This window comes from Paramisgurnus dabryanus, chromosome 2, assembly GCF_030506205.2.
Source record: "Paramisgurnus dabryanus chromosome 2, PD_genome_1.1, whole genome shotgun sequence".
In the NCBI taxonomy this organism is placed as follows: Eukaryota; Metazoa; Chordata; class Actinopteri; order Cypriniformes; family Cobitidae; genus Paramisgurnus; species Paramisgurnus dabryanus.
Genome location: NC_133338.1, coordinates 31,596,002 through 31,618,663, shown reverse-complemented (window position 1 = coordinate 31,618,663; position 22,662 = coordinate 31,596,002). Strand labels below are relative to the sequence as shown.

Below are 22,662 nucleotides of genomic sequence, written 5' to 3'. Positions count from 1 at the left end.
GAGTTGATTAAAAAAAATTAAAGCAGCAAATAATTTCTATAGTGTGGGCAATTTTGAAAGAATTGTGAACTCTTACTACTACACAGTGAAACGATAATTAAAACTAAAGTACTTTATGCAGTGCAAGACTAAATGAAAAGCTATTATGTGAACACTCACTTAAACAAGCTTTGATTTGACACGCTTATGTCAGCGCAATATCAATTTATTTGTTGCATATAAGAGTCACATTTACACATACATACATATTTCAGAAAAAGGAAAACAACAAAAAATGCCCCCTCTTTTACTAGAGAGGTGTGCCCGTTTGTCCAGCCTGTATTGCACTCTGGGTAATGTAGTCATGAAAGAAAAAGACTTTGATTCTAGCAGCCTGCTATCAGTAGAAAACAACCGAAGTAGACTGCAAGTCCAAAACAAGGTGAGACCATGGCATAGTTCAGACTGCACATCTCTAATGGGGGCAACAGAATACACATCTCCTTTCTATAAACAAGCATGAAAGCATGCAGATCACACAAACAACTCATTTCTCTTTACTTTAAATAAAAAAGGTCCCTTTTGACTGGATTAAACTAAAAATCAGTTCATGCAAGTCTACGGAGTACACACTTGGTCTGAGCTCTATTAAATAAAGAAGGTTGTTTCAACCATTATGCCCTCTTTAGGTTGTATGCAGCATAACAGCCCTGGAGTATTTAAAGCAAATATTTGTCTTCTTACAATCACACTGCACTTCCAACGTATCTTACAACAATCCGTTTTTTTTTTTTCTGTAATGGCAATATGAAGTATTGCATTGCGTTTTGGTTTCCTAGTGCAAGGCAAAGGCCTAACGTTAGTATACTACACAGCCTAGTGCTTCAGAAATATTAATACACAAGAGCTTCTGCTGATGTTGCAATGTTACAATGTGGCCTGAAACAGGATAAAAGATTTCTTCACATCAAAAGACATAAAGGAACAAGTTAAGTATGCATGCAATCGCTCTCTATTTCTCACGCACACACATATAAACTCCCATGTACACAAGCAGCAAGGCACTGTAACTTGGATGTTATGCTTGCGTGTATATAAACATATATACATAGTGTCAGGTCCCCTACTGCTTTGCATCAGAAACAGAAGGACTGTCTGCCAAAGACAGGTCATGAGGGAGAAAGGGGTGAGAGATCAAGTGCGGTCCTTCCTCGATGGGTGTAGCGGTCCGTGTTTGGTCACTCACAGCAGACCAGGCGGATAGGGTGGCCGGAAAGGGGAAGATTGGAGCGTTCGGCAACAGCCTGCCTCGCCGCCTTCTCACTGGGGAAGGTCACAAGTGCCTCCCCGCTACGCTGACCACTCCAGTTATACAGCACGAGCACAGAGTCCGCCTGGAGCTACACACACACACACACACACATAAGTGCAATTATTACAAAAATGCATGAATTGGATTGTAATGGATCAAGACCCCTTCACATGCTTAGACACCGGAGTGCTGCAAAGATAAAGGATTAGGGCTATTATTGAAGCAATCCGACATAAACCCTTCACACACAGAAATAAAGTCAGCCTAATATGATTCAAGTAAACTTAATGACTTTACATAGAGGTTTTTTAAGAACCCCCATGAAGGCAGAAAAGAAGACCCGCAGTAAGTTAAGAGCAGTGATGCTGCCCAACGAAACGTTCAAACCCCAAACCGATCAGAGAGAAACAGCATGATTACAACCCAAAGCTCATTAAAAAAGCATACAGTTAACTGAAAGCAGAGTTAAACCATTTAAACTATTCAAATACACGCAAACAAAGAGAAGAGAGCGTTAATGGATTCGACGTCTGATTGGAGTTAGAAGGGTTAGAATTTTAGTCCATGCACAAGCAACAGGTTCGAGTTGGGGGGCATCATGGGACCTTACCTGAAGGAGCTCCCCCTACAGACACAGCCATTCTTTAGACTGAATCAGACTCCGGCCCTGATCACTCACTCCAACCAAGCTGCTGTAGTCTTCAGGAACATACTACAGCACAATGAGCCACAGTCAGTACTAAAGGCCTTACTCCCAAAACACTCATCACTTTATTCAACAGTGTTCATATATTTAGAGGGAATGGTACAGCAGTTCTAGCAGGGGTGTAAATATCGATCAATCCAACATTAAATTTAGTATAATATGATTTTTATTACTTTAAAATAATTTTTTTAACCTTTATGTTTTAGCTTAAAGGGACACTCCACTTTTTTTTTAAAAAATGCTCATTTTCCAGCTCCTGTAGAGTTAAACATTTGATTTTTACCGTTTTGGAATCCATTCAGCTGATCTCCGGGTCTGCCGTTAGCACTTTTAGCATAATCCATTGAATCTGATTAGACCATTAGCATCACGATCAAAAATAACCAAAGAGTTTGGATATTTTTCCTATTTAAAACTTGTCACTTCTGTAGTAACATCGTGTACTAAGACCGATGGAAAATTTCTAGTTGCGATTTTAATGGCTAGGAACTATACTCTCAATCTGGTGTAATAATCAAGGACTTTGCTTCCGTAACATTGCTGCAGGAGGCGCAATGATATTACGCAGTGCCTGAAAATAGCCCTCTTCTATTAAAAGTAACTAAGAGACTATTTTAGGCGCTGCATAATATCATTGCACATAAAATGAGCATTTTTCAAAAAAAGTGGAGTATCCCTTTAATTACTCTCATGTAAGAGATATGGGGGTGGTTTCACAGACAGGTTCCCAAAATGCATGTTTAAGCTGCCTTAATATAAAAACATCTTGCACTGACAAATCTTAACATATATCAGTGGCATCGTTTTGTCTCAAGATGCACACCAGCAGAGGCGGACACTACTTGAGTATTTTAAGTAAATTTTCCAAGCATCTGTGCTTTATCAGAGTGTTTGTCTTGGGGAAAAAATGTACTTTACAAAAAAAATTTCACTACATTCTACTAAAGCATAGAATCATACCGTGTATTCCTTTTATATTGCATATTAAAATTGATTTAATACCCAATTACATAAAAAATATGTACTTTTACTTTTCTTGACTACAAGTACAAAAGTAATTTTTACTTAAGTAAAAAAATTATAGATGTTTAATGTACTTAAATATTAAATATAAACCAAAAACTTGAAATTATGAAATGTAGTGGGGTAAAAATTATGATAATATGCTTTGGAATGTATAATACAAAATACTTAAAAAAATTAACTTTTATAGAAAGTAAAAATACTTAAGTAGTGTCCGCCTCTGCACACCAGTATTGTTTTTTGTAAGATATGTTTGTAAAAACTACTTAGGCCAACTAGGGCTTAGTTCTGAATTAACCTAAACTCTGTCCGGAAAACTGCCCCATTAAGTCTGTAGGGGCTACTGAGGATACAAGACACTGGAGTTACAAAGATTACACACTGCAAAAAATGATGTGTTAATTTTTTACACATTGTGTGTGTAATGCCATTTAAGGGGTTATTTCATGTTAAAATAAATGTAAAAACAGTGACGGGAGTAACGCATTACAAAGAAATTCTGTTTCTGTAATTCCACTACTTTTAGCGGTAATGAGCATGTAACAAAGTATTTTTTTTAAATCAAGTAACGCAGTTACAATTACTGAAATTTAAATTAGGTTGGTTACTCGCGTTACTCTATTTTGTGATAAATGAACACTTGCAGACAAGACATTTCTGATTTAACTCGCAGGACTGTGGTGAGCGGCACAATTAATAACAACACAGAAGGTGTGTTAGCATAGGGACAACACATAAAAAAACAGTCCTGCGACATTAGATCAGAAATGTCTTGTCTGCAAGTGTTCATTTAGTGGAATTACAGTAACGGAATTACTTTGTAACCCGTTACTCCTGTCACTGTTTTTAACACAACTTGTGTTGGCCCTTTCATTTATTTAAACATGAAATAACATGTTAAATGGCATGACACACACAATGTGTAAAAAATTAACACATCATTTTTTGCAGTGCACTTTTATAATCAAGTTTTATGAATGATCAATGAACAAATGTCAGATGCATGTCCCCCTATAGCAAACACAAGAAGTGACACCAATATATCCCCAAACATATCTATTGAAACAGCACACAGAACACACACCACCCAAAATACACTGCACAACGAGAAAAAAAGTATGCGTTATAACAAGGTTGCACATCAAGAGTCTGAATTTGCTATAGATAAAGAGAGAAGGGGAGGGGGTTCAGAGCACCTGCCAAAAAGAAACACTTCCCACACACAGAGAGCCATAGTGTGCATTGTGTCTCTTAGGTTAAAAGCACACTTGGAGTGTGGACTGGGCTTGGATCCATTTCATCAGTTCAGCCAGAAGTCAAACCTGAATTCAGCTTTTCGCACACGCGTCGCTGCGATACGCTTTTTGAACAGCGTCGCGCGAGCACACAGATCAGATACACGCACAGATGGGAGTGCCGCGCACCTCAGAGGGCAGGGCAGGGCAGACACACTGCATGCTGGAGACAGTTTCACCTTCAACCCCACAAAAAAATTATAATAATATAAATGGTAACAGCTACTAGAAAAATCTCCTTGACTAGATGTGACAGAGGAAGCAAACACAGACCCGTGCCCACAACAAAGCATCATTTACGTCCATCTAACCATCCCTCAATCTTTAATAACCCGCTTCCCTCCTCTGAGTGTACAGTAGGTATCATACCGTCCTCTGAAGACTCCGACTACTCAGGTGTCAGCTAATGAGAGGTGAGGAACAGGAGGGACAAAATGTACAAAATGATTGAGCACAATGCTACGCTATACAACTATGGTATAAAACACAGCGCTGTTCAAAAGACTAAATTAAAACACGGTGTGCTGACATTATTTGCTACAGTAAAACTATGTTAAATTTATAACTTTTGAACAGTTCTGTATGTCACCGTTCCAAAAATATCCAAGAAAACTATCATGATTACATCTCAGAGAAAAGCACAAAACACACTGACGTGTGATCCATAGTTTATTCTGAAACTTGTACTCTGAGAAGCAGATTGAATCCCACTTTAACTGTACAAAATCTTCTTTTTCATTTAAGTAACTAGATAAATAAATGAGTTAATTACCTGATAGCCCTGAAAGAAGCTGAGGATGTCTTTGACCCCGGCATTGTATGGCAGGCCTTGCATTCGCACCAGCGCTCCATGCTGAGGGGACAGGATGGTAGGGGCCGGCTGAGCGGCCATGGTTGCCACTGAACCAGGAGGGGCCGCGAAATAACTCACGGTTGAGGGAGAGACCGGTGGACTGGAAAGAAGAGTGGGGAAAGACTTTTTCAGTCAATTCATTGTATTTTGTTTATCGATTCTGCCATGAATGTAATTGTTGTACCTAGGGTAGTAGGCTGTGTAGTTCATATTCATATTCATGTAAAGCTGTGGATGTGGTGAATAATAGGCTAAAGTGGGTCCAGGGCTGTGTGTTGGGGGCTGTGGAGTTCTTGGAGTGGCCAGCAGGGGGGGCTGATACAACGCCGCCTCAGTGGGAAGCATAGCTGTAGTGGCAGGAAAAGCAGCGTAGGTTGGTGGAGAGAGACCTGAGAGAGATGAGACAAAAGTTTTAAAAAAGCACAGACCGACACCTTACTTCTTAAAGGTAAAGTTCGGCCAAAAATGATATTAAACCCATGACTTACTCTACCCGAAGCTGTCCGAGATGCATATGTCCATTATTTTTCAGACAAAGACATTTTCAGTTAATTTAGAAAATGTCTTATATCTTTCAGCTGCTAAACAGTAAAGTTACGGGGTCCACGTCCTTCAAGTCCAAAAAATTTGCATATATCCTTCCACAAAGAAATCCAAAATGGCTCCAGGATGATAAATAAAGGCCTTCTGAGGGTAATCCGCGCGGTGTTGTTGTAGAAATATCCAAATTTAAAACTTTATAAACATATATAACAAGCTTCCGGTAGCGTCGCCATCTTAAACTCCTCTGTATTCATGAGAGAGTATTAGCGTAGTGTACGCACTTTTTCTTAGTGACGTATGACAAATTCGGAGGGCGGGGGCACAGAGCAGCAGCAGAGAAACCTCCGTAAGCTGCGTACGCTCTCATCTTGAATGCAGACGCGACATTACTGGAAGTGAGTTTTCATTTATAAAGTTTTAAATGTGGATATTTTTACAACAAAATGGCACAGATTACCCTCAGAAGGCCTTTTTTCTCATTTTTGTGGACGTGGACCCCATAACTTAACATTTGATTGACTGAAAGATCTAAAACATTTTCTAAAATAACTGAAAATGTGTTTGTCTGAAAAATGATGGACATATGCATCTTGGACGCTTCGGGGTGAGTAAATCATGGGTTTAATATAATTTTTGGCTGAACTATCCCTTTAATCCCTTTAAAAGTTAACGCAGTAGGCACCCCCTTAAATAAAAAATGCAAGTAGTTCAAAACGGGTCATTTGGGCATGCAAATCTTTCTCCCTCACACGCAAAGTATGTGAATGTCATGTATACTTAGCTCAGCTGGCAAACTAGTGTCTCCTCTACATCAGTCTCCTCTGGTGTACCATGAGCACATACGACCCTTTCTCAAGCCAATGTCAGACTAAGCAGATTGAATCTCAGTAAACAGACTTTCCTTTGGTACTGCTAGATGCCTGCTCTTTCTAAATGCCAAAATGTTACACCTTTAGATCAGTGACAGAGGCGATCGCGCTGCTTTCTTGCAGATAAATTGCAATCTGATCTCAAACGGCCGACCTGATAGCTGTAGACTAGAACAGTGCAGGCACACAAACACAAATATTCAACTCTTGAACAGGTACAGATTACAGCTACTGGCTCACGCTGAATACTAACTATTTTTACCATAGTTCATCTTATCGGTTTTCTACAAGGACTTAACATAACCCAAGGCCCCAGGTGTTTATTACCAGGCAGGTTTGGATAACAGCAGTAAAGGTTTAAGGTGGGACGAGGGGTGGAGTGTCTCTTACAGGGCAGTTTGCAGGGAGGTGGTGACAGGCCGCTGCGGTTCAGAGTCCCCCCCATCAGCACGAAGCTCATCTCCTCGGTTGAACACTGGAACACCTCTACGTAACGGTCCTTCATCATCTTCTTATGACACTTCTGAGCCACCATAAAAGCACGGTCGGCCGACTTCATCTGAATAAAGGCGTCGCCGGATGGACGACCCTACAAGATGACCAGAGAAAAGTAGGGAAAGGTAAAAGATCATTTCAGGTTTGATCAAAAATGACAGGGATGTTGAAAACTACATATTCAGGTGGTGACCCAGTGGCTACATGCAGTATAGGTATGTATGACTGTCCAACCAAAGTATTTTTTTTGTGATCTTGGGGGCATACACACCAAAGCTTTTACGCCTGAAGTATCACAGCTACCAAAGTGCTTAGCTGAAGAAAGCTGGCACTCAGCATCCTAAAAGCTTTTTCATCCACGTTTAAAAGTTTTGGTGTGCACAACCTTACTGTTTTTTTTATCATCCTACATAATGTAAAGAATATTCTGTGAAAAAATAACCTTGATATCTTTGTATTGAAATCAATGTGAAATCACAGAGTAAAAACAAACTTTGATGCTTCTAATGTACAGTAACAATTCCAACCATGAAAACAAGGTTTGCAGTCTGACATTTATAGCGCTATCAAAAAGCATGTGTCTCAAATGTTTTATACGTTTATATGTATATAAAAATATAAAAGATTACACAAAAGATTACAATTAACTGTAAAAACAGACAGCACACTACGAATACACTGAAGAGGCATTAAAAACATCAAAAGTAACAATAAAACTAGTCAAGTTCACTTTACTAGTCCACTCTTATGACCCATGCCTAGTCTGAAAAGTTCTGTCCCTCTGCATCTTTATCACCTGTTGATTAAGGACCATGTGCACTCCGTGTGGTTTGATGTCAATGGTGTGTTCCCCCATAAAATCCAGTATATCTTCGATGGCAGCAGTGTAGGGTAGACCTCTCAGCCTGATGCAGTCTCGTGTGCTGCCTGTGGCGATGAAGGGAGGTGTGGCCAGTACAGGCAGAGACACAATGGGAGGAGGAGGAGGAAGAGTGGAGATGAGTGGAGTGGACATGTAGCGGTTCAATACCTGGTTTAAAAAAAAAAAAACACACAAATGGAAAGCAACGATGACATTAATGATTGATAAGAGAACCATTACAACATCCCCTGCAATGACAGAATAGCTTCCATTTATTCCAACCCAACTTATCTGTTAAAGGTCACATTCTTTCTGATCCCATTTTTTAAACTCTGGTTAGTGTGTAATGTTGCTATAATAGCATAAATAATACCTGTAAAATGATAAAGCTCAAAGTTCACTGCCAGGCGATTTATTTCCTTTAACAGAATTTGCCTTTCAAAACCTACAGCGAACGGCCGGTTTGGACTACAGCCCTCTACTTCCTGCTTTAATGACGTCAGTAGAAATGTTTTTTGAATAAACGCCGCCCACAGGAATACGTCAGTCACCAGCTAAGCTAACGGCAAGCTAAGCTGCTGTCCAATCAAAACACACAAAACAAACTACACAATCAGAACTCAATACGTATTTCTGAAGGAGGGACTTCATAGATCAAGGAAGACATCAGCCCGTTTTTAGGACGGCGAAAACAGCTGTATACAGATAACTAAATTGTGTGCATTTTTTACACATGAAACATGAACACATGTTATATTGCGCAGTGTAAACACAATCAAAGCTTCAAAAACACAGAATGAACAGGACCTTTAACAACATCAAAAGAAAACCACTATAGCACTATATACATACAAATGACAAATTTACTCCATTATACAGAAATCCCTATTTGTTACAAAGTCTGTTAAAACCCTGCTAAAGTCATGTTTTGTGATTTATTGTTTTCTTCATACAATCATTCTGCATAATGTAAAGAACATTCTGTGAAAATATAATCTTGATCTCTTAAATAATGACTAAGGCAGGCCATGACAAAAACTTAAATTAAAGTGAAATCAAACTTTGATGCTACTAATCTCATATTAGAGTGCCGCAGGGATGACATATTTTTGTAGGCAAACCCCAGAAGTTAGCGGCACACTGGTTCCCTTGCTAAAAAGCCCATTCATTTTTCCCATAGACTTTTGAATTAGCACAAAAAAGTGGAAGTGTCATAAACTTTTGTTACACTCAGAGCTTATTTTTTGTGCCAATTTAAAAGTCTATGGGAAAAATGAATGGGCTTTTAGCGAGGTAACCATTGTCCCGCTCACTTCCAATGTTGGCCTACAAAAATACGTCATCTCTAGAAACTTTAGTCAATATTTCATGTCACAACATATTTCAACTGATGCATTATATGTAAGAGCATATTTTTAACAAATTACAAAATAATCAGATTTTATTTAAAGGGGACATATCATGAAAATCTGACTTTTCCATGTTTAAGTGCAATAATTGGGTCCCCAGTGCTTCCATCAACCTAGAAAATGTGAAAAAGATCAACCCAGTAACTTAGTTTTGGAAAACCATTTTCTGCAAGCATGTGAAAAATTAGGCCATTGAAATTTGGCTCCCCTTGTGATGTCAGAGAGGGGATAATACAGCCCCTTAATCTGCACCATCCAACCACGGCACTGCCATTTAGTGCAGAGATCAGTTTATTTGCATTTAAAAGGAAACACCCCCAAACCTCACACTTACAAAGTGCCAATTTTAATATGTAATAATAAATTATATATGAGGAACTTTTATATTTTAAGCTAGAACTTCACATAACTACTCTGGGGACGCCAAAGATCTATTTCACATTTTTTTTAAAGTCTTGTGAAATGTCCCCTTTAATATACATTGTAATGTGTGTACCTGTTGGACCTCTGCTGCGGTGCTCCGAAACAACTCGATGTATCTCTTGCCCAGGATTTGTTTGTGCTTCTTAAGGGCATTTTGGGCATATTCCTCACAGGCAAAGAGAACGAATGCATCACCCGTGGGACGTCCATCCGGGTACTTTACAAAGAGAAGCCCCTCCATTCCATCCGTCACAGGGCTCTCTGGACCCAGAAAGCCCAGAACGTCCTGGGGAGTGGCAGTGAAGGGAAGCCCCCGCATTCGAATAATCACCTGGTTCTCCTTTGAAAGAAACTGAGCGACCTCATTGGACGTCCCTGTTGGAGAGGAGTAATATTATCGGCATGATAACAGAATAAATGTTAAGTGATTGCTATTTTCTTCGCCACACGCAAGCAATGTAACTGAATTTGAGGGCAACAAAAGGTGCAGAATGTCAGAAGGTCCACACTGGATGCTTTCAGGTACTCTAAAAGCTTTCAGCAGACCCATCAACACACGCTGTGTAATTATATCTAGGCAAGCCGCTGTTCTTTTACACCTGCTGTGTGTGAGGCTTTTCAGAGGCACCTGACCCATCTTTCTCCCTAAGGGAAGAGCTCGCTTTTTGGCCTGGCCAAAGCAGGGAAAGCGAGTTGAGTTTCTCCCTTTACCTGCCCAACATGAGTCAGCAAGAGGGAAGAGACTGACAAAGAGCCTTTTTATTCCCAAAGCAGGAAAAAGTGACACACACACACACACACACACCTGGGAATTACAAATGGAGATTTGCTTCTAAAATGGAGTACTGTCTATTTATACAGTCTCCATAAATTTATAAAAATTTGAAGACTTTCAATAAGTCTCACCTCCAGCTATTTTCAAAAATTCCTCTCCTGTGGCTTTATATACCTGAAAGAAGATAAACAAAGAGTTTTGGATCAATGGACTGGACAACTATCACCAACTCTCACTATTCCCCAATGAATATATATCCGGCTGATCGGAGTGAAATACATGAAGATGAACTTACTTCAATGTATCTGTTGCCCATGTGGTGTTTATGTCTGTCCAGTGCCATATCTCTGTGCTCAGAGTTTATGAAGCGCACCAGAGCTTCTCCGTTCCTCCTGCCCTGAGCGTTCAGACACAACGCGACGCCTCCTCTGATACACACACACAGATGTAAGAATATAAACATTTAGACAAAGGCGAGATGCAATACAGCATTTAAAAACCACCTGTATGTTTTTGACACTGCATGCAAATCAGTTCTGATGTGACATTTAGCTGAATTCGCATTCAGAGTCTCAGTGAGGTTTTGCGTTACACTGTTAATGTGTACTTAATGGTCTGTTCAGAGCACGCTCGGTATCGTTGTGAGTGTGCGTCTCGATGCTGTGCTGAGTTTTAATCTCACTTGGCAATATTGAGGCCCTTGAAGAAGCGAGCAATGTCCTGATCAGACGACTGCCATGGCAACCCACGAGCTCTGATGACCGTCTCGCTGTCCACAGCTTCTGTTTTACTGCTGGAAGTCCGGCACACATGCAGACACATGAGTAACAGTCACTCAGTCTCAGCAGTCCTTACAGTTTTTAATCGAATACATAACAGAATGCCAAAAAACAACATGATACTGCCGGTTAAAGCTTATGCAAAGAAAAAAGCATGCTTGCTTTGTTCACCATTGCAAAAATATACTGATATTGAATACGTACCACGCTCCAGATTCAAACTTGTAGTTGACAACCTCAAAATCTGAGAATTTGTGATCTACAAAAAAAATAACACTGTTAAATGATTTGGATATCAAAATTAAAATACATTACTAAAAAGACTTAAATATATATAAGGATAAATTCATCATTTATAACTCACTGTAAGGCTCAGCCAGGAGGTGTAGCAATAGCAGTACCATGTTCTTCACCTCCATCGCTCCTGCCTCCTGATCCATCACCGTGGAAACACAAACATCTGTGAAAAGGGTCAAGGCACATACACTGCTATATGCACACACAGGCATGTAATACACATTTATACTGAAACAGCTTAAATGTTATTTTGCATACACTGGCCTATATACAATAACATTTATTTATTTAGCAAACATTTATACAAAATGACAAATGAAAGGGTATTTAAATGGGCGGGGATTATTTCTGTGGCGAATGCACCTCGCACAGGGTTCGTACAAATTTCGGAAAGTTTTTCAGAACATTAAAGGTGCCAAAGAATGCATTGAAATAATATGTTAAAGGAACAGTATGTAAGAAATGTATATCAATTAATCATAAAATGGCCCTGATATGTCACTAGACATTAAGAAATTATTTTCATTTCAAATACTTATATCACTGACAACAGTGGTCTGGCCAGGATATTGTCATTTTTTGCAGCCCTCAACTGATGTTTATGTTGTCATTTTGTGTATTGGCCACAAGTTGTGTTATTGCAGTACCAGTTTTAGCCACAAGTTTTGTGATTGAAGTACCAGATTTGGCCACAATCCTACATACTGTTCCTTTAAATTGTTCTTTAATATCTACACAGAAGGTATGCAACTTTATTAAGTGCAAAAATTATCCAAAAACGGTTTTACATGTCCATTTACAACCCAACCCTAAGATTTGACTTTTGAATAATATGGTCTATTTTTCCCTATTTGGAAGGGTCATGAATAATAATGTTGAGCTCTGCTCTGATTGCTCAGTGGCTCATGTCATTAGGTCACATTAGTAAACATTTAACAACTTTGTACTTAATTTAATGTGTCATTTAAAGTTGAGGGGCGTACATCTTGACTGTGACATCACAGTCTGTTATGTTGAGATTGGCCTGTTTTCCAGCAGGCTTTTGCATGCACAAGGTTTACAATAAAACGAGGAAACAAACGCGTTTGAGGCTCAAGAGATGTTATTACCTCTTATTATTCATCTATGCCTAGGAAAATACAGTTTTTTATTCTATGGCACCTTTAAATATTCATACATAACAATCTTGCTTTATTTCTTTTATGGGCAATTTCAGTGCAGAAAGAACAGTGAAAGCCCTTTTATGGGCCCTTAAACCAGAATAGCGCACAGACCAATGAAATCAACATCACTGAAGAAGTGTTTGTTGTTTGTGATGGAAATTTAAGCTTGTTCAGCTTCCCAAAGAACCAAGCAATATGGAAATAATGGATATTCAGTTTATCTGGGGTATCAACACAGTTGTGGGCTGGCCCATGTCACAGATGGTAAGTAAAACTGCATCGAATGCCTGTGTTTTGCTGGTGATTGGCAGTTTTTCTTTACCATCTATGACATAATCATGTAGTGAATCATAAGTTATCCGGAGATAGTGGGATAATGTTTTGTGTGTGTTGCCTGTTTGTGACTCGCTTCACCTGAGGTACATCTCGAGAGGGTCAGGCTTATTCTGAAAGAATTGGTGCAGCTGATCTGTCTTTTATTAATCTGATAAAACTAAAGACACTTTGGATATATGAAGGATGTAATACTACTCTGTAGGTACTTAAGATTAACGTGAGATAAAAACAGTGTGTTATGTGAGCGTTAACTTTTTATCTAAGGGGCTAATAAATACTAATCTACAAAGCTATGTTTACAAGTAAGAATAGAGTTGTAGCTAGGAAAAAAATGAACAGCCAGTGCCATTTAGTTTCAGAGACAGGATACAGTCCAGCATGGAGAGCAGAGTGAGATCTTTGACAGGACCTGCATTCGGGCAGCATTTGTGAAACTCTTTCTTCAAGTCCACAAACGAGAAGAAACACTCCGGCAAGACCAGATTCTACAACACACATAGACAAATAATGGGGATTCAAGTAAGAAAATATGTTCGTGAGGAGCCCAAGGGATGGGCAGGGAACAGTGAAAATGAATATAGGTGGATTGAAAGCGCGTTAATGTCCTCTGGAGATGCCAGCATTCCTGTGAGGATTAAAACATGTTTCTACTGAACACACGACACCACAACTGACAGCTCATTTGAAAACGTCACAATGAATAAAAGCAGAACTGATAGTAAAACTCATAAGTGCTGAACATGCACTTTTATGTTATAAAAAACTACATTTTTGTACCATATTACTTGCGGGTGGAGATATTGGAAAAATACAATTATCCTAATGAAGTGTTTAAGGATTTACCTTTTTGGAGGCCTCAGGGTGCAGCACCTGTCGAATAAGCAGTGGGCCGTCTACACACAGCGTGTATGAGCTTCTGCCCAAAGATTTGAGTTCAGCTGATACTGACTGATGAAACTAGAGAGAAACAGAGAGAAGAAATAAATAAACAATTCGATTTCCATTTCAGCAAAAGAAAAAGATCACAACATCAGATGCAGCTGCAGGCAACAGATTCACTTCCCTTTTATATTTTGGTTCTCAAATCAAAACATTCGTTGAAATAACCAATTGTGCAGGCAGTACATACTGTAGTTATGATTCAGAATGATACATTTCATGTAATTTTTTTATTTGCATCTGATTTAAACAGCATGTCATTATTTACTTTAAAGCTCAGAATCAGATATGCAAAAATGTACTTCACAAAGTCACCAGCCATTGGCTGAAAGTGAGAGAAGAGTTATTAATACTGAAAGGTTGTTAAACTATCTTCTAATCATCAAACACATAAATTAACCGCCAAACGAGTTTAAAGCTGAAGCTCACGGACTTTCAACTACAACGTCAAGGACACTATGGAGGTCACCCTCAGTATGTTGTAAGACACGCACATGTTGATACCCGTCTGTGCGCATGCGTGTGCTTGTTTTGCAGATTAAGCAGCAGGTCGAACTGGTTTGGTGAAAATACAGGAAGCGAGTCGTAGCCACCGTCGTCATTATTTCAGAAAAAATATTTCACGTGACAACAGCTATAGATGACAAAACACCACCTGCTCATTCCCAGCTATAAGAGCTTCCACATCCACCAGTGTTTAGCAGGAAACATGGAACCTATAATGAACCGCTACAGATGTTTAGTAAACTTAGCCATCTCATCTCTGTATCAGTCAACAACAAGTGGTTAACCACAAACTAGGACCTGACAATTCAACTTTGCAACTGACAGACCTCTCAGATACACGGGTCACTGCAAACATACTCATTCCACAGCAGAGACAAATGCTTAAACAAACAAGACACCACTATATGATTTTTATCTCAGTAGATATACTTGCTATGTACTCAGTGGGCAGGGCTGCTTTTTGTCATTTACATGACAGTTTGAAAGAAACATGAAATGTAATAGAGCGACTAGGGTCAAGGAATATTTGCTATTCAGTAGTTTTGTCATGTTTGGTTGTTTACGGAATCAACATTGCCCCATGCCATTATTATTGAATTCAATTGCAGTCACAATCAAACATATCAGTTGTTTTACAATGTCTTTGGCCCAGATTCACAGACAAGGCATAGTTAAATCCAGGACTAGGCCTTAGTTAAATAACATGTTTAAGGATCTTTTTTAAATAAAGGCATTACTGGTGTGTAGACAAATCAATGGCTGTGGCATATTTTAAAATCTGTCTGTGCAAGTTATTCACAGTTGAGACAACTCCAACATGTGTTTATTCTAGAACTAGCCTTAAGCTTTGCCGGTAAACCAGGGGGTTCATTTCTAGAGTTTCTAGAACCTTTCTTAAACTTAAAGATGTTTCACAAAGTATTACACGTAACATATTAAATAAACATAATAATGAAAAATAAATGTCAAAAAAGTGACTACATAAAGAGAAAAGAATACAGGAGAAAGAAGTACAACTAAATCAGGGAAATATTGGTTACAATTGCAATAGAAAATGAAGTCAATGCACAAACATTTAAATAGCACCTTATGTTTTGTAAAGAGATGAATTGTTGCAGACACGCTGGGGGAAGAGATTTATATCACATGGCTATTTAACCAATAACCATCTTTTTAAAGACAAATTAAATGTTTTTTAGAGATACGCATTTTATGTGATATTGCTACCTCTACATTATCAAATAAACCAAGATCCAAGTAGATTAAAGTCCCTGCAAAGTCAGATATTAAATGTGTTCTGAATGAGAAAAATGTGTTAACCACCCAGCCAAATTCGAATGATGAAAAAAACACCAAATAATCAATCAAAATCTTGGAAAAACAGGTAGTTTCTCTGCTCTCAAACGCTGGGGTCTGCTGTCATCACTGAAACCATGCCCATTCGCAGGAAAGCTGCCATCCCTCTTAACTTTCAAACACGTTACAACCTGAATGGATGCTCGCGATTGCATTAGTAGCAGGCCCATGTGCAGTGGCTCAAGTGCATCATCAAGCCACCGTTTTAGGCCCTTCTAAAAAATTCTAAACTCAGAAATGGCGATAATCTAACTCTGCTATTCGGTACTACATATTTCAGAGTCTTTGTAGTGTGTTTTTGGCAATGCATTTCTAACATTAATAATGTGTTCAGAAAAATTTTCAAGATTTTAAGAAGGGTGACTTTAAGCTGATATTATAATAAAGACATGACACCAATCTGCAGTGAATTACAATATTAAAGGAAGAGTATGTAGGATTGTGGCCAAAACTGGTATTGCAATCACAAAACTTGTGGCTAAAACTGGTACTGCAATCACACAACTGGTGGCCAATACACAAAATGACAACATAAACATCAGTTGAGGGCTCCACTTTTTAAATGACAATATCCTTGCCAGACCACTGTTGTCAGTGATATAAATATTTGAAATGAAAACGATTTCTTCATGTATAGTGACATATCAGGGCCATTTTATGATTAATTTATATAAAATTTCTTACACGCTGTTCCTTTAAAGAAAAATTATTATTCTGTTAGAACAAGGCCAATTTTTGCACGTTTATAACCCAATTTAAATTTCATATCATAACAATGTGGAAGACCATGCTGAATATAGTTGTATTTTTTGTTATTTTTGGACCAAAATGTTTTTTCGATGCTTCAACAAATTCTAACTGACCCACTGATGTCACATGGACTACTTTGATTACTACTTTGATTACCTTTCTGGACATGGACAGTATACCGTACATAGATTTTCATTGGAGGGTCAGAAAGCTTTCGTAATAAATCTAAAACATCTAAAACTGTGTTCCGAGGATGAAGGGAGATCTTACGGGTTTGGAACGACATGAGGGTGAGTCATTAATGACATTATTTTAATTTAAATTTTTAAATTACTCCGTTTATGTAAAATGTATATACATTTACAAATCTATATCTACAGGCTGTGAAAAAACAACCAATATCAGCTGTGTAAAACAACCAATATCTGCCATTCATTCAGTTAAATTCCTCTCATGTTCCTGAAAGTTGATGATTTGTTTATGACATAACCTGCCCATCCCCAAACCACATACTAATACAGGGCTTTACATCAGTCATTAAGGGCTTAACCAGCATCTTGGAATTGTTCGGAATTTACAAAAACAACTGTTGATGCATACAGTGCCTCTCGTGCATTTTAACACTGATAAAATCCTTTTTGCGTGTTTTTACTAAACAGCCCTACCTTGTGCAAATTAGCAACTGCAAAACATTATGCTACACAAACATTCTCCTAAAACACCAGGCACACCAAGGTGACAGCAGGCAGCACACAGTCAAAGAGAAAATCAAACTCCAAGAGAAAGCAAAGCACATAGAGAGAAGATATCGCAGGCTGAAAGGCACAAAAAAAGGTTTAGACCGAAACGCATGCTAACTGAGCTTCATTAGAGTTTCAGTTTCACATTGCCCACTACAATGTTTTCAGTGAGAGTGAGGGAGAAATTCGATCTTTGGTTCACATGATGATCAATCAATCGCACCTGTTGAGACTGTTTGCACTCTCTGTGTGTGTAGGAAGAATGCAATCCAAAAGCCATTTTGGTCATTTTAAATGCAGAGGAACAGTAATCCCTTTCTCAAGAGGAGACAATCAGCAAATAGGCCACTTTAGGAAAAAACATTTATGATTATAAATCTCTAGGAACTTCACAAAATCCTATAATTTAAACAAACACTCGTAAGGCCTATCAGCTGAAAGTATCCTGTTTTGAACAAGCAAACAAACATGAGTTCATTTAAATTTAGGTAATTTTTTATTTTCTTATATCTTAGTAGCTATACACACAATTTTTGGCTGTTATTGGTTCGAACTCAAAATAAAGCGAAAAATTATAATGTAATGCTTTTTCCTTCAGTTGGAGTGGGAATATGGCGAAGCGCACTTTTAAATGGAATTCACCCCGAATGAAAACCCCCAAGATGCACCACAGTGGGAGTGTGCCGAGATAAGGTAACAGGATGTGCCTGCAGAAGCACCGCTCCAATGTTTAAGCAACATTCACATTAAGGCTCTTTCATCAAATCTTTTCTGTATTGACTTAAAAATTATGTTGGTACAGGCATCACATCTAATCTCTATAAACTGCACTAATGGGAAATCTGTTTCTTTCTGCTCTGATGCTGAATGAAAGAACGGATGAAGGCGTCACTCATCTTCTCATACATTCTAGCGGCTCTGTGTATTTCCCAGAATCATCCCTGGGCACTGACGGTCTGTGGAGAAATAAAATGCTTTGGCTCATCACACACACACAGGTACTGACATGCATCTGCCAGGCTGCTCTGCTGTCTCGGATAGATACACACCCTTTCTCTTATTCACACCCAAGCTGACTTTCTGACAAACATCTTATGAACAAATAAATCCTACATAAAGACTTAATAAAATCCCCTCCCTCGCCCACATGTTCTTGGCGACACACAAATATACACACAGGTGTGTTAGCTTCACATTATTCCCACAGCATCAGCGTCCAAAAGCAGGTGTACAGCCAAAGCAAGAAGGCATTGTTTCATTGTTTTTCTGTGAACACACTGTATGAACAGCACACAACCATCAAAGCTCTAAAAACAGCTATGTGGGTATGAGCCACACTAAATCCTCAAAAATACCTGTTGTTAACCTGTACATTTCAGTCCAGTGACACATAATGTTTCAATGACTCACAGTGTAAACAGCCCAGAAAATAGCGGCTTATTATTCGTTTTAGTTATAACTGATCTAAACAATATAAAAAAACATTCTCAGTGAGAATCACACAGTTCATTTTACTACAACATCTGATGCAGATGACTGCAGACGTTTTTTGTATGTCTTAAATCTGTAAAAAACAACCACAACAGTATAGAAACCAACTTTAACCAATGGTTTAAGAGTTTTATCTTTCTATCTCTCTGAAAGGCAGGCCGGGGGAAATTGATTTCACTGGTTAATATTTACAGAGCCCCTTAGGGATAGGCTACAACAAAAATGCGATAGCATGCAAATACCACTAAGTCAATGCAACAAGTGTGCAATAAACACAAATGAAAGAAAGCCGATTTATAAATGCTCTGTCTAGAATAATTCATTAATGTCCATTCATTTCACTTCAACAAATATGTATCCATGTGTTAATGCATGACTCCAACAAACACCCAGAACAGTCCCACACCTGAGCTTTAAATTCCTTTGTGTTGGACAGTAGTGATACGGTGTCCATTATGAAAACAGTTGGGGGTGGGAACAGGTTTACCGAGCACAAACAAATTCTCTTTGCGTCAGGGCTGAGAAACACGTTTGGCAACACCCGCCCTTTGTCATAACATACCTGCAGAACTCAGCAGGAACCTGAAACTATCCATATCCTGCTAACACGGATATAGAGGAACTGGCTCTATTTTTTATTTTCTCTATTGTTGTTTTGCTCGTGCTTTTATTTTAATCCACTGACGTTTATGGCTTTCAGGTAAGAGCATTCATAGGTAAACATTCCGTGTTCCAGATGTCTGCTGAACACATCAGTTCAAAAACAAGACTAGACCTGCACTCTCCCCCCCGAGCAACGGGCTTGTGCCTTCTTTACCACACCCAAACCACACAAACACACATTATTAGACACACAATGATTAGGCCAGCAAAACAATTTTCAAAATTGACATATAGACGGTTTCAGCAATAACAACATAAACAAGCGCCCTTCGTGGAACAAACCTAACTTGTTCAAAGAATAATAACAGAGCCGTTTCACTCTGATAACATGCAAAATAAATAACGAGTAGATTTCCTCAGTTCAAATCATAACAAAGCGTATCAAAAACTACACTGAGCTAACGTTATGGTGTAAAATGTGTACTATATAACGTATACAATGACAACTACAGATCGGCAACCAAACCTCCCTTCACATAGCGGTGATCCATGATCGCAATCTCACCTCATCTTTAGGAAATTTTCAACAAGGTACTTTTAAGAGTTCAGTTTAGCCACTAGCCAGACCATTACACAAACAGAGACCAGAAGTTAAGTTCTGTCCAGACGCGTAACCGCGACAAATACATTTAACTATCGTGATAACTTTTCCACATAGTGTGTCGATATTTCGATCTCTACTATTGATATTTTTAAAACCCATCGAAACCCTCTGTGTGCATCAAACGACCTCCTCCGCCACTGCTGTAGTTGTCGCCGTCCAGTTGTCTGTCATATACGGCCATTTGGCCAATGTCTCAGAAGTTAGCGGGAGTGAGAAAATGGCAGAATTTTAAAACACCTGCAGCTTTCAAAGTCGATGTGTGGAAGCACTTTGGCTTAAAAACAAAAGTTTTTTAAAAAGTCAGCTCTATTTTTTTAAATTTTGATAAAAAAAAAGAATCGCAATGTATCGCAACTTGGAATGTATTGTATCGTATAATGATACATAGTTTCATGGTCCATGTATTGTGATATGTATCGTATCTTGAGGCCCTTGCCAATACCCAGCCCTAGTCTATACAACAATTATGTAGGCACAACAATTAACAAATGGGAAACAGAGCTTGTTTATGTGTAAAAAAAAAAAGAGCGCATGAAATATTGGCTAGGATTTTTTTCACGTTAAAAAAAAATACAAATTATAATTTAAAATGAACCATTTCTAATCTGTTAATTTACATTTACGCATTGATCCTTTAAACGAAAGTGCACTCAAGCTATATACACTTTCAGTATGTGTGATCCTGGAATCAATACTTTACCAAATGAGCTAAAGCTTGTGTAAATGAGCAGTTTTAATCAAAATGTTAAAATGAAATACAGCCTTTGACTCATACATATAACACATACACTGCATACATGTTGTGGGCAAGTGGATGTCATCTGGGATGAAGGTCTCTCACCTGCTGTAGGATGTCCTCCAGCGGCTCTGCTTTACACAGCTCCTCTGCTGTGAGTCTGGTTTCCTCCTTACATTGATCGGTGAGATCCACACTGTCTGGCTTCACTAGACGCCGATGAAGTTTGCCCACCTGTTAACAATATCATCTCTTTCAATGCAACTTTCCTGAGAGATCTGTGTCTGTTCTCCATGTGCATGGATGCACATAAATGCCGTTTACGTAGACAGCTCACAGAAGGGTGAAATCCAGTTTTGGGTCACCATAATGATGTTATAAGGCGGTGTGTATTTGTTTGTTTGTGTGTGTGTGTGTGTAAGTGTGTGTGTAAATGCAAAGCAGACACGGCAGGGTTACTGACCTACAGGCGATGACATGCACCAAACAAGGCACGCTTTCGTCGTCTCGTGGCTTTAAAGGCCTTATTTTTATTTTAATGTGTACATGAAGTAAGCAAATAATTCAAATAAACCTTAAGCAAAACCTAACGCTATATATAAAACGGGTAGCATAATAACTTTCGGAAAGCGCACCTTGTTGGTTAAATGTCAGCTGTCAAGGTGATTTCTAACACAAGACTAGTGTAACCATGACTAGGTGGCTAGTTTAGAGAGACCTTACAACATGGTGAAAAGGTCCGTACCTTCTTCTCACGTAGATCCACAATTTGCCACACCAAGAGAATTAATTCCCTTTCATCCGACCCCAGTTTACCCCCATTTGCACCAGCTGTTGCCCCAAAGAACACCACCAGAGTATCACTGTGCGAAGCCATCAGGGACCACAAAGGTAAAAACTACAAGTAAGAGCAAAGATCAAATAAAAACAGTAACACGAGGGTCCACCTTACTCCAAGAGAAGCAAACAAAAGAAATGGAAATTCAATTGTAGTACACGAGAAAGGACAGAGGATTACTCCAGGAGAAGGACACGAGAGAGTATGCGGCACGAGACTCTACCTGTTGCTGTACTTGTGTGTTCTCTATCCAGAGTTACTGGTTTGACTGGTAAAGAAGGCAGAAAAAATCCTGGTTCGTCTCACGCTAACCCCATAACAAGCCCTAAAGGCTTTCTCGCTGTCTCTTTTTTTCTTGGTTACCTGGCTTTGGTTCGGCCTCCCTGTTGGGAGTCAATCTCCCGAGGGATCGACGCGATTGGCTGGTTTGTAAAGGTGAGGGCAGGGCGTATGCTATGTAACGCGCGCTGATTGGTGTATTCTGCGATAGGAAGTTGTGTTAAAGAATAGAATTTACTTTGTCGTGGTTTACCTTTGTCAAGTGTGTCGATATACTTTGTATAATATAAAAAAGTTGTAAGATAAGACGAAAACTTTTCTATAAAGATATAAAAATATGTGTTATACGTCTCCCCCACTTATCTTTGATATTCAAAGTCTAATTTAGCATGTTCAATAAAAAAAACTATGCTAATTTGTTTCCCACTAACTTTACTTTTTTAAATCCAGGTTTATTTCACTGATCAGTGGTTTATGTATATTATGTTTTGACGTAAATCTAAATAAATGTTATGGTGTGGTTTATGTAGATTATTATAATTTAAGGCTTCTGTGTGAAAATGTTTTATTAAATCGTGTCGGTATACATACAGTATAGTTTATGATGACAAGATTTTCATTAACATTACATGTTGTTGTT

The 22,662-nt window shown here is 38.7% G+C and overlaps 1 protein-coding gene across 3 annotated transcripts; it reads right to left on the bottom strand.

Moving 5' to 3' along the window:
• Positions 1 to 1,208: 1,208 nt before the first annotated feature.
• On the bottom strand, positions 1,209 to 22,112 carry esrp2 (epithelial splicing regulatory protein 2). Of its 3 annotated transcripts, none has more exons than XR_010532341.2 (17): positions 21,651 to 21,960; positions 21,011 to 21,139; positions 13,963 to 14,076; positions 13,490 to 13,604; positions 11,688 to 11,783; positions 11,528 to 11,582; positions 11,227 to 11,337; positions 10,840 to 10,972; positions 10,676 to 10,718; positions 9,843 to 10,144; positions 7,872 to 8,105; positions 6,971 to 7,169; positions 5,353 to 5,557; positions 5,088 to 5,268; positions 4,685 to 4,718; positions 1,902 to 2,003; positions 1,209 to 1,379 (listed from the first exon to the last, which is right to left on the bottom strand). XR_010532341.2 is itself a non-coding variant. In XM_065267888.2 (17 exons), the coding sequence occupies exons 2-16, from the start codon at positions 21,780 to 21,782 to the stop codon at positions 1,917 to 1,919; spliced, it is 2,136 nt and encodes a 711-aa protein (XP_065123960.1). In that variant the 5' UTR covers positions 21,783 to 21,803; positions 21,967 to 22,112; the 3' UTR covers positions 1,209 to 1,379; positions 1,902 to 1,916. The 3 variants fall into 3 exon arrangements, 2 of the variants coding, with proteins under 2 accessions (XP_065123960.1, XP_065123961.1); XM_065267888.2 differs by lacking the exon at positions 4,685 to 4,718 and adding an exon at positions 21,967 to 22,112 and having other exon boundaries at positions 21,651 to 21,803; XM_065267889.2 differs by lacking the exon at positions 4,685 to 4,718 and having other exon boundaries at positions 11,227 to 11,334.
• Between the last annotated feature and the right edge of the window lie 550 nt (positions 22,113 to 22,662).

Coding starts and splice junctions, on each gene's coding strand:
- esrp2 (XM_065267888.2), bottom strand. CDS start 21,782: ATGGCTTCGCACAGTGATACTCTGGTGGTGTTCTTTGGGGCAACAGCT. Junction 10,973..11,226: donor AAGGGCCTCAATATTGCCAA/GTGAGATTAAAA, acceptor TGTGTGTATCAG/AGGAGGCGTCGCGTTGTGTC. Junction 10,719..10,839: donor TGGGCAACAGATACATTGAA/GTAAGTTCATCT, acceptor ATCTTCTTTCAG/GTATATAAAGCCACAGGAGA.